This window comes from Salmo salar, chromosome ssa25, assembly GCF_905237065.1.
Source record: "Salmo salar chromosome ssa25, Ssal_v3.1, whole genome shotgun sequence".
In the NCBI taxonomy this organism is placed as follows: Eukaryota; Metazoa; Chordata; class Actinopteri; order Salmoniformes; family Salmonidae; genus Salmo; species Salmo salar.
In genome coordinates, this window is record NC_059466.1 from 33,686,936 (window position 1) to 33,702,574 (window position 15,639).

General features: G+C 42.7%; 1 protein-coding gene across 5 annotated transcripts; it reads right to left on the reverse strand.

The window, feature by feature from the left end:
• Positions 1 to 1,116: 1,116 nt before the first annotated feature.
• LOC106586637 (lysophosphatidic acid phosphatase type 6) lies at positions 1,117 to 14,799 on the reverse strand. 5 transcript variants are annotated; one of them, XM_045707485.1, is made up of 11 exons: positions 14,783 to 14,799; positions 12,186 to 12,414; positions 11,640 to 11,768; positions 7,553 to 7,683; positions 6,834 to 6,913; positions 6,641 to 6,728; positions 6,374 to 6,506; positions 6,018 to 6,118; positions 5,734 to 5,826; positions 4,949 to 5,114; positions 1,117 to 2,804 (listed from the first exon to the last, which is right to left on the reverse strand). In XM_045707485.1, the coding sequence occupies exons 2-11, from the start codon at positions 12,402 to 12,404 to the stop codon at positions 2,670 to 2,672; spliced, it is 1,275 nt and encodes a 424-aa protein (XP_045563441.1). In that variant the 5' UTR covers positions 12,405 to 12,414; positions 14,783 to 14,799; the 3' UTR covers positions 1,117 to 2,669. The 5 variants fall into 5 exon arrangements, with proteins under 5 accessions (XP_045563441.1, XP_014029612.1, XP_014029613.1 ...); XM_014174137.2 differs by lacking the exon at positions 14,783 to 14,799 and adding an exon at positions 12,843 to 13,142; XM_014174138.2 differs by lacking the exon at positions 14,783 to 14,799 and adding an exon at positions 12,843 to 13,109 and having other exon boundaries at positions 12,186 to 12,409.
• Positions 14,800 to 15,639: the final 840 nt, after the last annotated feature.

Here is a 15,639-nt window from a genome sequence, read left to right on the forward strand (position 1 = left end):
AGGTGTAATTAAACTTTTGTGTAAGCTCCCTGTGCTAATGCCTACGTTTAAGCTTTGCAGAGTAACACATTCTTGTGGCCTGCAAGAGACCTAGCTTAGACACCAGTCTGTAACATTGGTATAGTAACCTGGAATTGGTGTTCAGAAATGGAATAAGTCTGGTTCTGATATCTGGTTATCAAATGGTCTACATTGTTTCCCGTTCATTTAGGATGTAAATATTGGACATGGACTCATCTCAATATAAGACCAATTTTGACTTCCAAACAGGTCTGACAAACTTACGTTTTCTTTGTCTGATGTTCTATAAATGTATACAGCACATTTGGAAAGTATTCATTTGGAAAGTGATCCGCTTGTCGGGTCTTGACCGGGCTCTCCCCCAGGTACAACAGCGGCGGACAAACATATGGGCAGAAGGTATGTCGACCTCCTCTTCCTGCTCAGGGAAGAGCTGGGACTGATACCCCAGGGAACACTCAAAGGGAGATAGGCCCGTGGCAGAGCAGGGAAGGGTGTTGCGGGCGTATTCGACTTACACAAGCTGCTGGCTCCAGGTGGTGGGGTTGGTGGAGACCAGGCAGCGCAGGGTAATCTCGAGGTCCTGGTTGGCTTGCGCCGACTGGCTGTTGGACTGGGGGTGGAACCCGGAGGACAGGCTGGCCAACGACCCAATGAGGGTGCAGAACGCCTTCCAGAACTGGGACGAGAACTGCGGACGGAGTCAGGAACGAACATCCGGGGCGTGGGATGTCTCGCTTCCTCTTCCGTCTCTGGAGCAACTACAGAAACTTGTAGTCGACTGCAGTCAAAACGTCATGACCTTCGATCACATGGTTTTTGTAAAGTTCATGCAGTCAACATGTTGGCGCAAGTCAGATAATTTTTATCCCCATAAAGCAACACCCTCTGATAAGTGTTGACCAACAGTTTTCACCGACTTAGCACAGCTGGTCTGCTCAAATGCGCCCATTGTCTTGGAGCCTGTTTGTCTTACATCATACAGTCATCTATGATACATGATCTAACACATGACTAAAAAGTGTGGGTCAGGTATCCTTACAATGACCACTGACTGACCATATGACCACTGGTGTTGCACATTAGAGACAGACAAAGCATTTACCAACTCTTTATTAATAACCACCACTCAAAAATCAAAGAATTTCAGGTCAACTCCTCATGATGGGACCTACAACAAATAAACACTCCAGTGTGTAATGTATATTTGCTCACATGTCCATGCATATAATTTATACACTCAATATAATCAACACATTCCTAAAAGAAGGCACCTACTGTTTCACTCACAACATATCGTAAACAGAATAAATCCCTTTCTAAAAAGGTTCTAAAATGAATGATTCTGAGTGGGTAAACACACACACTCTCATACACACCATACATTTTGGTACCCTTGGTTAATGAACACCATGTACATGAAGTGCTTGGTTTTCCCCTGAGGAGAAGGTTGCAGTTTGCTATGAAGCATTTTGGTTCACTCTGAAAACAACAAAGCCAGAACATTTCAGAAAGTCAATATACAGTATCTATAAGCCCTGACATTTATGGTGCTGTGCATAAAGTAATAACCAGGTAAATGCAGTGTATCTACAGACATAAAAGCACATCGCTCTGTGCATAGTACTGTCGCAGAAAGTACATTTATGATTATAATTGGTAACATTTTAGGCATTATAATATCACCAGATTATTTCAATATTATTAAGATTTACTTTGTAAAGTAAAACTGTCTTCATCTTAGTCATTTAGCAGATGCTCTTATCCAAAGCGTGTGCATACATTTTCGTACTGGTCCCCCGTGGGAATCAAACCCAGAAACCTGGTGTTACAAGCACCATGCTCTACCAACTGAGCCAAACGGGACTGCCCATCTTAACCAGTTGAAGCAGTACCACACAGGATGCCTATTGCCCTGGGTGTGGTTTCAAAGCCAGTTATCCACTTTGACAGTGACGCTACCTTTGTGCATTTAGACCAGGGGTGGGCAAACTCTGGCCTGCGTGACCATTCAATCCGGCCCACGGGAGGTACAAAATAATCAAATAAATGTGGGGGGGAATTATAATTTTGGTTAACAAAAACACCCCAGGCCACACTTGAATGTCTAAAACTAGATAGAAAGAACATTATAACAGAACTATTTTATTTATTTAACTAGGCAAGCCAGTTAAGAACAAATTCTTATTTACAATGATGGCCTACCCCAGCCAACGCTGGGCCAATTGTGCGCCACCCTATGGGACTCCCAACCACAGCCAGTTGTGATTCAGCCTGGAATCGAACCAGGGTCTGTCGTGACGTCTCTAGCACTGAGATGCAGTGCCTTAGACCGCTGTGCCACTCGGGAGCCCAATGGGTTATTTATAATGGACCCATTTACAATGGACCTATTTTCTGGCCTGCAAATTGATAAAAAAAATGTATAGATAAAAAAATCCCCCAAAAATCTGTACGGCCCTCCATCGAATTTCTAAATCCCGATATGGCCCTCAAGCCAAAAAGTTTGCCCACCCCTGGCTTAAACAGTGAGGTATCCTAACATACTAAATACTCTAATACACGGGCTAATGCTAGGCTAGGGCTAGAGGGTGGATGTCTGGTGGGATGTAAACAGGGTGGCTGGTAACAGTGAGAGTGTGGAAGCCTCAAGGGTCGGCCATGCCCTCTGTGCGGTTGCAGAGCGACTCATAGAGTTCAGAGGTCAGTGAGTAGTTAGAGAAGGCCTGCTTGAATTCCTGCAGGGGGCAGTAGACTCCACTACAGCCTGGAATCAACTGGTCCTACAGACACAAAGAACATAAGAAAGAGACACACACACAAAAAGAGATCACTAACTTTCTCAGAGAGAAAGAGGGTCCTGAAAGTGTTTAAATATGTGCACACTTTTATGAGCCTTGCCTCTTCCCTAGCACACTTGTGCCCTAGACCAAGTTTTCCATTCGGAAAATATGGCACTGGACAATGTGACCGGGAAGATTTAAATTTACCTGCCATTTGAGAAATGTACCGGACTCATAAGCATTGGATATATAACCCATTAGGGTGTCTACCCACGGTGCTCAGAATGACAGAAATCACATTTAGATTATAGTAATTCATCTTAACACAACATGCAACTCATGTAATGAAGCAGCTAATGAAACGTAATTTTCAAACATTTGACAAAATACAATTTGTGGGAAAACACCATTCTAAACAGCACAGCTGGGAAAACATCATTCTAAACAGCACAGCTGGGAAAACACCATTCTAAACAGCACAGCTGGGAAAACATCATTCTAAACAGCACAGCTGGGAAAACACCATTCTAAACAGCACAGCTGGGAAAACACCATTCTAAACAGCACAGCTGTGAAAACACCATTCTAAACAGCACAGCTGGGAAAACACCATTCTAAACAGCACAGCTGGGAAAACACCATTCTAAACAGCACAGCTGGGAAAACACCATTCTAAAGAGCACAGCTGTGAAAACACCATTCTAAACAGCACAGCTGGGAAAACACCATTCTAAACAGCACAGCTGGGAAAACACCATTCTAAACAGCACAGCTGGGAAAACACCATTCTAAACAGCACAGCTGGGAAAACACCATTCTAAACAGCACAGCTGGGAAAACACCATTCTAAACAGCACAGCTGGGAAAACACCATTCTAAACAGCACAGCTGGGAAAACACCATTCTAAACAGCACAGCTGGGAAAACACCATTCTAAACAGCACAGCTGGGAAAACACCATTCTAAACAGCACAGCTGGGAAAACACCATTCTAAACAGCACAGCTGGGAAAACACCATTCTAAACAGCACAGCTGGGAAAACACCATTCTAAACAGCACAGCTGGGAAAACACCATTCTAAACAGCACAGCTGGGAAAACACCATTCTAAACAGCACAGCTGGGAAAACACCATTCTAAACAGCACAGCTGGGAAAACACCATTCTAAACAGCACAGCTGGGAAAACACCATTCTAAATCATTCCCCAGAACATGTCACCAGTAGTAAATGTAAAGTGTTTAACATCCAATGCAAATGATAACATATTAAAACTATACTTCTTCACGGTAAGCTATTTCAATCAAATGTATCAATCAAATGTATTTATACATTTATAAAGCCCTTTTTACACCAGCCGATGTCACAAAGTGCTATATATTTCAAAAATCTTTCCAACAATCTCATCCTCAATAATCACCAATCCTTGGTGTGAAAGAGCAAGGGCAGTTATAGGCTATGAGCTCTACGCACTAATTTCTTTAGCCACCAATGGGTCACGGTGTATCAATATGGCAGAGCCTGGTGATCTCGCATTAGTTGATTTTTAACTTTTTTATCATTTTAATCATTTTAATTCAGATTATGATTAACCACATGACAGTGATTTTGAGAAACAAAAATGTTATTGATTAAATAAAACTAATCCACGAAAATTCTTATATGAAAATCATAACTGGCATGCGGTAGACATGGTAGGATAAATTGTAATCTTCCCCAAACTTGAAGTATAGGCTACTTTGAAGCAAGGTTAAACATGCCTCATAATATGAAATAAAATATTCAGGTTTCAAACAATTAAGTACGTTTTCAAAATGCATAGCCTTCAGCTCACATTGTAAAGTGGAGGGTGACGCGCTGATAGCCCGTTGTCTGCACTTGAATGGTGAATGGGAGGCGATGTGTTTGATGTATTTGATACCATTCAACTGATTCCACTCCAGTCATTACGACAAGCCGTTCCCCCCAATTAAGGTGCCACCAACCTCCTGTGCTATAGACCGATAAGCATGACGGTCAAATGTATTTCCATCGACTGGTATTTCCATCAATGAATAAAAAGCATTATTTTTATTCTGGCCGGCAACAGTTTCATTTATCGGCTTTTCAATTGCCGGCTAACGGAAACCCTGCCCTAGACCATACCTTGCCAATGTAGGACACTTTGACAAAGGCCTCTTTGGTTTGCCTGTGTTGATGCAGCTCCAGGGTGATGTCAGCGGCGTACGGTGGCCATTGCATGTCAAAAACCCCCAGTGCCATGAGACAGGGCATCAGAGTGGTGTCGTGGGCAGAGTACAGGAACAGCTTCCTGAGAGAGAAAACACAAATGTGAAAATGCCCTCAGATAATTTCTGATGTTCAGCAACAAGTAGGGGTAGGGAATGAAAAACTAAGAATGTGCCATTTAGAAAAGGGCATTTGCTACCATCAAGTGGTTGGGTTGAGATCTGCAGCTCAATAAATCTCTTAATGGCTGTGTTTTCTATTGCAGTCCTCTAGTACCTACCGCCCCCCAACAGTACATATTTTGTTTGTGGCCCTGGACAAGCACACCTGATTCTACATGTCAACTAATCATCAATCCCTTGCAGGCACTCCCTTCTCAAATCAAACCGTAATCTGCACCGCTCATTCATGTTGTCACCAAGGCAGCATGATGCATCGTTCAGAAACATGCATCTCTTTTCCATAAAATATATGTTCAAATTTTCAAACTCATTTTCACTGGGAAGGCAGATAAATCAAAAGCAATCACTTTTGCATGTGAAAACACTGAATCTTACTCATTAATCCACATGCTAAAATCTAGGTCACTTTGTCGTTGGCAAGAGAGGGTCACCCGGTTCATGGCCGGGAGGCAGCCCCGGTTCACGGCCGGGAGGCAGCCCGATTCCAAAACGAATGCAATCAAAGTAAGAGTAACTCACCTGTTGGGCTCTGAGGTTGTGCCCTGTAGTTGGTCTTCAATGTTGCCCATCAGGGTGTGGAAGAGGGGACCCACACACAGCTGCAGGTTCTCCCTGATCACAACAAGCAAACCCCAGACAAGATTAAGAAAACAACAACTGTCTTGGGGGATTTTTTTTCTGAATGTGGAATAAGGAAGCGGCTTATGCTCATGAAACAGGGAACTATATTGTCTGTGTTCTACTACCCGGCCCTCTACACAGGCTCATCTGTATTTACATCCCACTGCCCTTTGACCCCTGACCTCTTGCTGGGTTCGTAGATGTGACAGATCATCTCCACAGCTCTCTGCTCCACTGTGTTCCTCCAGGAGTCCAGGACTGGTGGGCAGGGCAGTCCGTGTGTCTGATATAACACACACACACACACACACACACACACACACACACACACACACACACACACACACACACACACACACACACACACACACACACACACACACACACACACACACACACACACACTTTGTCATGTTAACATCTCTATGCAATGCAAACAAAATGACAGTATCACTATTTATACCTTTGGATCTCATAATACATTTTGGTAACAAAAGGTTTGAAATTAAGAATATATATCTTTGTTGCATTGTGTCACCTCTCTGGCCACCATGTCATCCCTGATGAGAATGAAGTCAACCCGTTGGTGGGCAGCGATGCCCAGAGCACTCTGGATGCTCCTCAGGTCCGCAGCGATGTCTGGCAGAGTGGACGACTCCGCCCAGCGATGACTACAGCACACACCGACACAGCCAATCACAAAAATCAACAAGATAGAAACATCCAATCACAAACATTAACGAGTGAGAGATCCAGCCAAACACAAAAATGTATAGGAAAGGGACCCAGCCAGTCACTCACTAACCCGCTGAGGTGTTTGAGCAGTCTGCACCCGTGGTAGTTAGGGTACAGGATCTCTGACTCTGCCTCAGTCGTCAGAATGGAAACCATGTCTTCAGAAGAAGAGAGGGGGAGCAACATTAGGAGATCGGAAATACTGGCCTTTGACACACACGCCTCATACGCACACAAACAAACAAACAAACAGGGACACCTACCGCTCTGGCTTTGCTGGAACAGCCCTGCCACCAGGCACTTGGCAGACTCTATGGTCCTTACAATGTTAGTGGAACGCACACTGGGAGAGAGAGATGAAACGGCATATATATTAGAAGAATATATCAATGTCTTGTACATGTACTGTGGTATTATGTCTTCAACCTTTATGTTACCTAGCCTGATGTTACCTAGGTGACAGCTCAGCAAAAAAAGAAAAGGAGGGGTGCTCAACAACAATGACAAAATCAATCTCTGTCTTTTTTTGTTGAGTGCTCCAACTCCTTTTTACCTCGAATTAGTCAGTTTGGACGTTTTTCCTAGTAAGCCATTCTCGTTACCTAGGTGACCTTTACGTTAGCTAGGCTGATGTTACCTAAGTTACCTTTATGTTACCTAGATGTGGGTCCGCTCTACAGCCAACTTCTTTCTCATTGTCAAGCCAAACAATGACTGAGTTGGCTACAGAACGTGACTACCAGGCTGCTGACAAGAGCACATGTGGCTGTGGTACATACCAGACCTCTGTAGGGCTGAAGGTGGGGGCTGAGGAAGGCTGTGGTACTTACTAGACCTCTGTAGGGCTGAAGGTGGTGGTTGAGGAAGGCTGTGGTACTTACTAGACCTCTGTAGGGCTGAAGGTGGTGGTTGAGGAAGGCTGTGGTACTTACTAGACCTCTGTAGGGCTGAAGGTGGGGTTGAGGAAGGCTGTGGTACTTACTAGACCTCTGTAGGGCTGAAGGTGGGGTTGAGGAAGGCCGTGTCCTGGATGTACCTCTTCCTTAGCCTCTCTCCCAGCTCATACAGCTGCTGCATGCCCACTGTGGTCAACTGACCTGGGTACGTACCCCCCTTCAGGGGAAAGGGACAGGGGTCAAAGGTTAGGTTTTATTTATTCACACCAAAGAAAATAAGTGAAAGACAACAAAAAAAAGATAGATAAAAAAAAACTGGAAAAAACATTGTGCAAGTGAGGCTGGAAGCTCAAAAGGGCTGACATGAAAACCACACCACAAGTAAGTCAAAAAAAAATAAAAGCAGTTAAAAGCATTTGAATTATAATTGTACATGACATACTCAGTATAAAATAAAAAACATGTTTGATTATGTGTGTAAGTGTGAGTGTTAGGATACACGGAGGGGATTATTGGGTAGTTTGGTTCATCAGGTTGACCCCAGTCTTCACTTATTGGGGGATGATGAGGTTTTGGCAATGTGAAGGTAAGAATTCCAGAGTATGGTACCTCTGTATCTGATAGATAATTGACAATGTGAGGTCCGTCAGTACCATGCTAGCACTCCTACATGACAACTTAAACCCATTAACCATACTTAGGGCTGTGACGGTCATGAAATTGTCAGCTGGTGATTGTCAAGCAAATAACTGCCGGTCTCACGGTAATTGACTGTTAATTAACATAAACACATTTAGTATTTTCCTGGCTTCCACACATAGCCTAAAAGCCACTGATGCAGACCTTAGGAACATCTACTTTTTAAAAAGTCTAATAAATCCATTTAATATAGCCTACACCATCACAATAAATACTTTTTTTAAAGACAGGTCTAAAGAAACATGATATGAAGAAAATGTAGTCCATTTCAGAAGAACAGAATAGCATACTCTGAGTTGTCCTTATGTTAGGCCCTGAACTGGCTATGCCATATGGCTGTGGGCTACACTAGTTCATATAGCTGAAAAGATTTGCTTAGAATTCCGTGGCATATTTGTTTTGATTATTAATACATTCTAAGGCAGCGTGATGTGACTCTAATGATGATTTGAAAAAAGTTGCATGAAAGGCATGAGCTCTGCTTTGTTATTTGCACAGGCTCTACACACTTTATCAGTCTCTCATTCACAATTTGACAAGCATGATAATGCCTCAAAATTCCCGACAGCATCCCGTTTGTGTGGCCGTAATGCCCCATAAAAAATCCATGCCTTTTGCAGCCAGTGTACATTGTGCCATTGGGCTGAATATACAAATTACAATTCCCTTCTCCCGGCTGCGTGCTCTGAAGCACCTCTCACTCACATGGCTCTCTCAAATAGCTCAATTCTTATTAGCCAATGCCCGTCACGTGATCGGGTCTTTCTCACAGGCTACAAGTGAAAGACACATCTGGGAAGCAACTGCGCGTGTCCTTATCTAATTCCGAGCGTAATATTGAAGATATTGGAAGAACTGTCCACATTTACTTTATGGCAGCCAACAAGATGAGTAGGCCAAACGAACAGCAAAAGTACTAGCCCACGTCAATCTACCATCCCCCATAGTACAAAGGTTGACCTATTCTGTGCGAGAAATAAATATTCCAAACATAGTCTTGGACAGTTGTGGGTTGCGATAGATACAACCACAAGCATTTTTAAGCAATGAGGACTGATGCAACAGATCAGAACGTTTTGATTAAAATGTTGATAAATTATTAGGCTATTTCTTTACATTATAAGCGCATCAATGCGCACATGGTAGTAGGCTATAAGCGCGAATGATCCAAAATGCAATCAATTAGCAGGAAAACACCATTTTCAAAAGTGACCGCAAATACGATTATGCATGTAATTTTAATTTAAAGGTGCAATTTTATGGTGAAAATTATCTTCCCAAAACTTGAAACTCACGCACTGCTTATGTATGCCAATTAGGCTCTACACCCGTTGTAAAGCAGATTAATGTGCTTAATTTTAAGAAGCCATTTGGCCACTTCAGTTGTGATACAAACCGTATCAAAACATATAGGCCTATGGGCTACGCTACATGTTCGACTATGACCAGATGGGATGGATTATTGCTGCAGAATGCTGTGGTAGCCATGCTGGTTAAGTGTGCCTTGAATTCTAAATAAATCACTGACAGTGTCACCAGCAAAGCACCCCCACACCATCACACATCCTCCTCCATGCTTCACGGTGGGAACCACACATGCGGAGATCATCTGTTCAACTACTCTGTGCCTCACAAAGACACGGCGGTTGTAACCAAAAATCTCAAATCTGGACTCAACAGACCAAAGGACAGATTTTCACCATTCTAATGTCCATTGCTCAGGTTTCTAGGCCCAAGCAAGTCTCTTCTTCTTATTGGTGTCCTTTAGTAGTGGTTTATTTGCAGCAATTGACCATGAAGGCCTGATTCAAACAGTCTCCTCTGAACAGTTGATGTTGAGATGTGTCTGTTACTCGAATTCTGTGAAGCATTTATTTGGGCTGCAATTTCTGAGGCTAGTAACTCTAATGAACTTTTCCTCTGCAGCAGAGGTGACTCTAGTTCTTCTTTTCATGTGGAGGTCCTCATGAGAGCTAGTTTCATCATAGCGCTTGATGGTTTTTGCGACTGCACTTGAAGAAATTTTAATGATGGACTCTCGTTTCTCTTTTCTTATTTGAGCTGTTCTCGCCATAATGTGTACTTGGTCTTTTACGAAATAGGGCTTCTGTATTTTATTTATTTCACCAGGTAGGCTAGTTGAGAACAAGTTCTCTTTTGCAACAGCAACCTGGCCAAGATAAAGCAAAGCAGTTCCACACATACAACAACACAGAGTTACACATGGAATAAACAAACATACAATCAATAATACAGTATATATACCACCCTTACCTTGTCACAACACAACTGATTGGCTCAAACGCATTAAGGAAAGAAATTTCACAAAATAACTTTTAACAAGGCACACCTGTTAATTGAAATGTATTCCAGGTGACTACATCATGAAGCTGGTTGAGAGAATGCCAAGAATGTGCAAAGCTGTCATCAAGGCAAAGGTTGGCTACTTTGAAGAATCTCAAACAGAAAATATATTTTGATTTGTTTAACACGTTTGGTTACTACATGATTACATATGTGCTATTTCATAGTATTGATGTCTTCACTATTTTTCTACAATGTAGAAAATAGTAAAAATAAAGAAAAACCCTGGAATGAGTAGGTGTGTCCAAACTTTTGACTGGTACTGTAATTCCCAAGTGATAGGTGAAAATATTAGACTATCAGACTGTTCTTGATTTAATATTGTCTTTACATATACTAAATAATATATGCGTGACATTTGTTTTGATTTAGAATGGACCATTATCATGCATCTGTCTGGAAACTGGGGCAGGGGAAAAAAATACATGTCATTTATGCACTTAAAAAGCGAACGGAGGATGCTTTTCCTGTGGTTCATTTTCATGCCAGACAGTTAGGCTATACTCCTGTTGTAAAGAGAAGAAATGTGCTTAATAATAGGAAAGTTGAGAAATAAATATAGTAGGCCTAGCCAATAGAAAGCTGATGGGATACTCCTCTTCTTAAATAGAGGACATCACGTTCTCACGCAATTGCATAGCCTGTAGAAATGTTGTGCAACATGAGCTCATGGGCTCTCATGAAGTGTTTGATAAGATTTTCTAATACATTTGCATTGATGTCAGAGTGATTAGAGGAACAATAGCGTGCTGAGTACCAGGCAGTTAGCAAGTTTGGTAGGCTACTAATGACCATCAGCAGCATCAGAGCTTGGAGAAGCCTAATTACTGTGACTAAACAGTCCCGTGGAATTTGACTGCCTTCATGACTCGTGACAGCCGGTGTGGCGGTAATACGGTCACCGTAACAGCCCTAACCATACTTATCAAAGCGCCTACTCCTCGCCCTGACCCTATCGCTCTAGGTACTACTTCCTCTGCTCGCTCACACACACACACACACACACACACACACACACACACACACACACACACACACACACACACACACACACACACACACACACACACACACACACACACACACACACACACACACTCTCTCTCTCACGGTCAGTATGTTGGCCCGGTAGCTGTCCTCCACCGGTGAGGAGGGCCGTGGACCTCCTTCCAGGTCTGTCACGACATAGTTGATATGTGTGTGTGCTGGGGGTTCCAGGAGGTTAGGCACCCACTGGGCCTGAGAGACAGGACAAGGAAGTATTTTAGCTTTTCAGATACTGGTGACCATACCTTCAGCATGCATTGTCTTGTCAATGAGGCTAAACATTTATTTTTATTACCTTTATTTAACTAGGCAAGTCAGTTAAGAACAAATTCTTATTTTCAATGGCGGCCTAGGAACAGTGCCTTGTTCAGGGGCAGAACACAAGCAGAGATGGAAAAGGAAACAAGACATCCCACTCCCTCATTTTTTCTGGTTATTGAATTAAGTGAATGAATTAAGTAGATCATTCACACCCAGCTGCTAATGCATTGGTGCCTATGGGAGAGCCTCCCCGTTAAGCAGACCGGAACTCCTCTTTTTTTCTAGGGTAAAAGGCCTGAGTGGGACATCTTCATTTATTCACCATCTTTGACACAAATGGTCCCTCACCTCCATGACATCCGGTATAGACTTCAGCGGAGTTCGGGCACCGTGGCGGAACAGGACTTGCACGAGTTTGAGCTCATAAGGAGAAGGTGGTTCCGTGCATGCGGTGGTCGAACCCGTCTGAGTCGTTTCCGTCTTCTTCTGAGACCAGAACATGGATCCAAACGCCATGGATACCGAGCCCAGAACACCTGCTTTGGTCCAGAGGTTCCTCATCCTCATGATTACTGTGCTGCCGAGACAGACCGCACAATTACAACATTGAAAACATAGTTAGCTAGCACAGTCAATCATTTACAACGAACCAGTTTGTGATCGTCATGAATTGTAATGTTGTTAGCGATTCCAGAGTTTATTACCGGGTAGTTATACAACTGCAGTATGGTTGAACCTGACACTTGATCTTTTGGTGGCGATGGCAGCAAGTTTTGAAGCAGGAGCTACGAACAAGCTGGCTGCCACTGAGCTAATGACTCTTAGCTAGCTAGCCGTTAAGATCGAGCAGTTGCTGCAGACTGAAGGTTAGCTAGCTATCAAATGTCAACTCATAGCTAGCTAATGTCAAACTAAGAAATTCGTCATTCTATCGATTAGGGGTTAGCTAACGTTACATCTCAAGCTACTCGAATGGCACACGATTTTGAACTCAAATTTACTTACGTTTAATAAGAACTGGAACAGTTAACTAGCCAACAATTTTTTTAGATAACATTCCCCTATGGACTAACTCCGGCTATTTTGAAAACACTGCACCGGTTAAGGATAAAAGTTTTTTTGGAATATGTAGTTCTTTCTGGTATGATCCATGCTTTCAAAGCGAATCAATGGTAGCGGTAAACTACTCTTCCCGAAAAAGCTGCCTACAAGCGTCATATCCTTCTCCCCCTTAAACTGTATATGGCCAATTTTTAAAAGAAATGTATAAGTAAACCAAGATAGACAACATTCAGTCGTTTCCAATGGGAACAAATGAGCCATGGTGGGCAGAACAAACAAGAAGGGGCAGAGCCAAGCACGAGCTAACGATATCCTATTGGCGAGCTCTAGCATCATCTGCATATTTCCGTTAGAGAACGCCTAGTCTGTGAAGTGCGCGTGTGGGATAACTCAAATCGCCTTTGCGCTCCTCTAAACAACGCGATTTTTGCAAAGGTAAAGTCTACAAACTTTAGTCCACTCTGTTGGGAACAGATTTAAGTTTTGGGAACAGAAAACTGTATCGACATCAAATGTTTCATCGATGTGAAAATTTGCAGAATGTCGGCCAAAATCATCTCCCACTGCTTGCAATTGGGCTTCCTCTCAATACCATATTTGGTAGTGAGTGGAAACGCCAAGCAGATGCTTCACAATACATCCAGTGAAATATCTGTCTCATTGTTCTATCTGTGCTTTTTACACACGAGGGGAGGTCCTCGCGACAGGTTGAACACAGGTCTGTCAAGTAAATTACAAACAGTGTTTACCAAAGTGCCAATATTTATTAGAGTTTGGCAGCAGGGCAAGAAATAATGTTAGATAAATTACATTCACCTGCAAGATAGCACAGGCATGATAAAACACGGTAGGAACACGGTAGGATGGTTAACACACTAGTGGTAATTAACATGCAAAAGCGACATTAATTCATAACTCGACTTGCCTCTGCTGTCTAACAAAAATAGTCTATGAGGACAGCCAGCCCCGGAGCTCTCTGGGGAAGTAGTGGATCAAGACAAAAATACAAATAGGTTGTTTATTAGTTATTACAATGTTATTCGTTTGTTGGTAAAACTCAGGGTAAGATGAAAAGCATTTGTTCTCAAATTCTTGAGTACTGGAGCTAAACAGATACTAAGTAGTAGTGTTCTTAAAGTGCAGGTAATAGCAGTTACTACACAGAAGTGAAGAGTGAAGAGGCCCAGTGAAGAGGCCCATCAAAGCACAGCACACAGTGAAGCCACACAAAGCTATACTATTAAATACAGCAAGTTAACTACTAAATGGCTGATGCTCAAGGCTAATTATAAAAATGTAAGCCTTCCCCTTTAAAACACACAAAGATTTAAATAAAAACAATGTTCAAGAATGTAGTGCTTTACCTGACTGAGCTACACGGTGCCACACCTAGAAACAAACTATATACTTCAAATCAAATTTTATTGGTCACATACACATGGTTAGCAAATTTTATTGCGAGTGTAGTGAAATGCTTATGCTTCTAGATCCGACAGTGCAGCAGTATCTAACAGGTAATATCTAACAAATTCCACAACAAAACCTAATGTACACAATCTAGTAAAGGAATGAGAATATATAAGTATAAAATATATGGATGAGCAGTGACAGAGCGGCGAAGATGCAATAGATAGTAAAGAATAGATAGTGAAGGATACAGTATACATGATATACATATGAGATGAGTAATGCAAGATATGTAAACATTCTTAAAGTGGCATTAATAAAGTGACTAGTGTTCCATTTATTACAGTGGCCAATGATATCAAGTCTGTAGGTAGGCAGCTGCCTCTCTGTGCTAGTAGTGGCTGTTTAACAAGCTGATGGCCTTGAGATAGAAGCTGTTTTTCAGTCTCTCCCAGCTTTGATGTACCTGTACCGACCTCGCCTTCAGGATGATAGCAGGGGAACAGGCAGTGGCTCCGGTGGTTATTGTCCTTGATGATCTTTTTTGCCTTCCTGTGACATCGGGTGTTGTAGGTGTCCTGGAGGACAGGTAGTTTGCAGACCATACCACCCTCTGGAGAGCCCTGTGGTTGTGGGCAGTACAGTTGCCGTACCAGACGGTGATACAGCCCGACTGGATGCTCTCAATTGTGCACCTGTAAAAGTTAGTGAGGGTTTACTTTGACGCCTTACCAAGATCATCTACCAGAAATAAAAATTAAAAAAATAATCCTCCTAGACAGGGAATGGCATGGAATCTTGGAGTGCAGCACTGACTACCTGACCTGGCTTGGCTTACGCCCAGAGCACACCATGTGCTCCTCATTTATAGGGAGGCAGGTGTACTCAATCAGAGCACATTCAACACAGAATATAAATACTCAAAGTTACTACTTATAACAAGGCAATCCTGACCCTGTTACACATATATAAGCCCACAGTCTATGGTTTTATGTGTGGCGATTTACTTGACAACTAAGTCTTTAAATGTTTCTTCTGTCTGGAAATGAAATGGCATCAATCTGGGTTCTTTCTCTGTCTCTCTCCTCTCTCTCTCGCTCCCTGTCTCTCTCTCTCCAGTCTGCTGTTTGCCCTCATTGACTCCGTCTCCCTCCGCTCTCTCCCTCCTTCCTTCCTGTCTCTCCGCTTTTTTGCACTTCTACACATGCGAAGGGGGAAAGAGCACATGTTGAGAAATTCACTGAATATTTCATGTAGACAGCTTGCTGTTGTGTGTGTGCGTTTCTGTGTGTGTGGCTTAGGCCTGCGAACTGCTGCTGCTACTGCACACAGC

Coding starts and splice junctions, on each gene's coding strand:
- LOC106586637 (XM_045707485.1), bottom strand. CDS start 12,404: ATGAGGATGAGGAACCTCTGGACCAAAGCAGGTGTTCTGGGCTCGGTA. Junction 6,507..6,640: donor CTGCTCAAACACCTCAGCGG/GTTAGTGAGTGA, acceptor TGTGTGCTGTAG/TCATCGCTGGGCGGAGTCGT. Junction 5,115..5,733: donor ACAACCTCAGAGCCCAACAG/GTGAGTTACTCT, acceptor TTTCTCTCTCAG/GAAGCTGTTCCTGTACTCTG.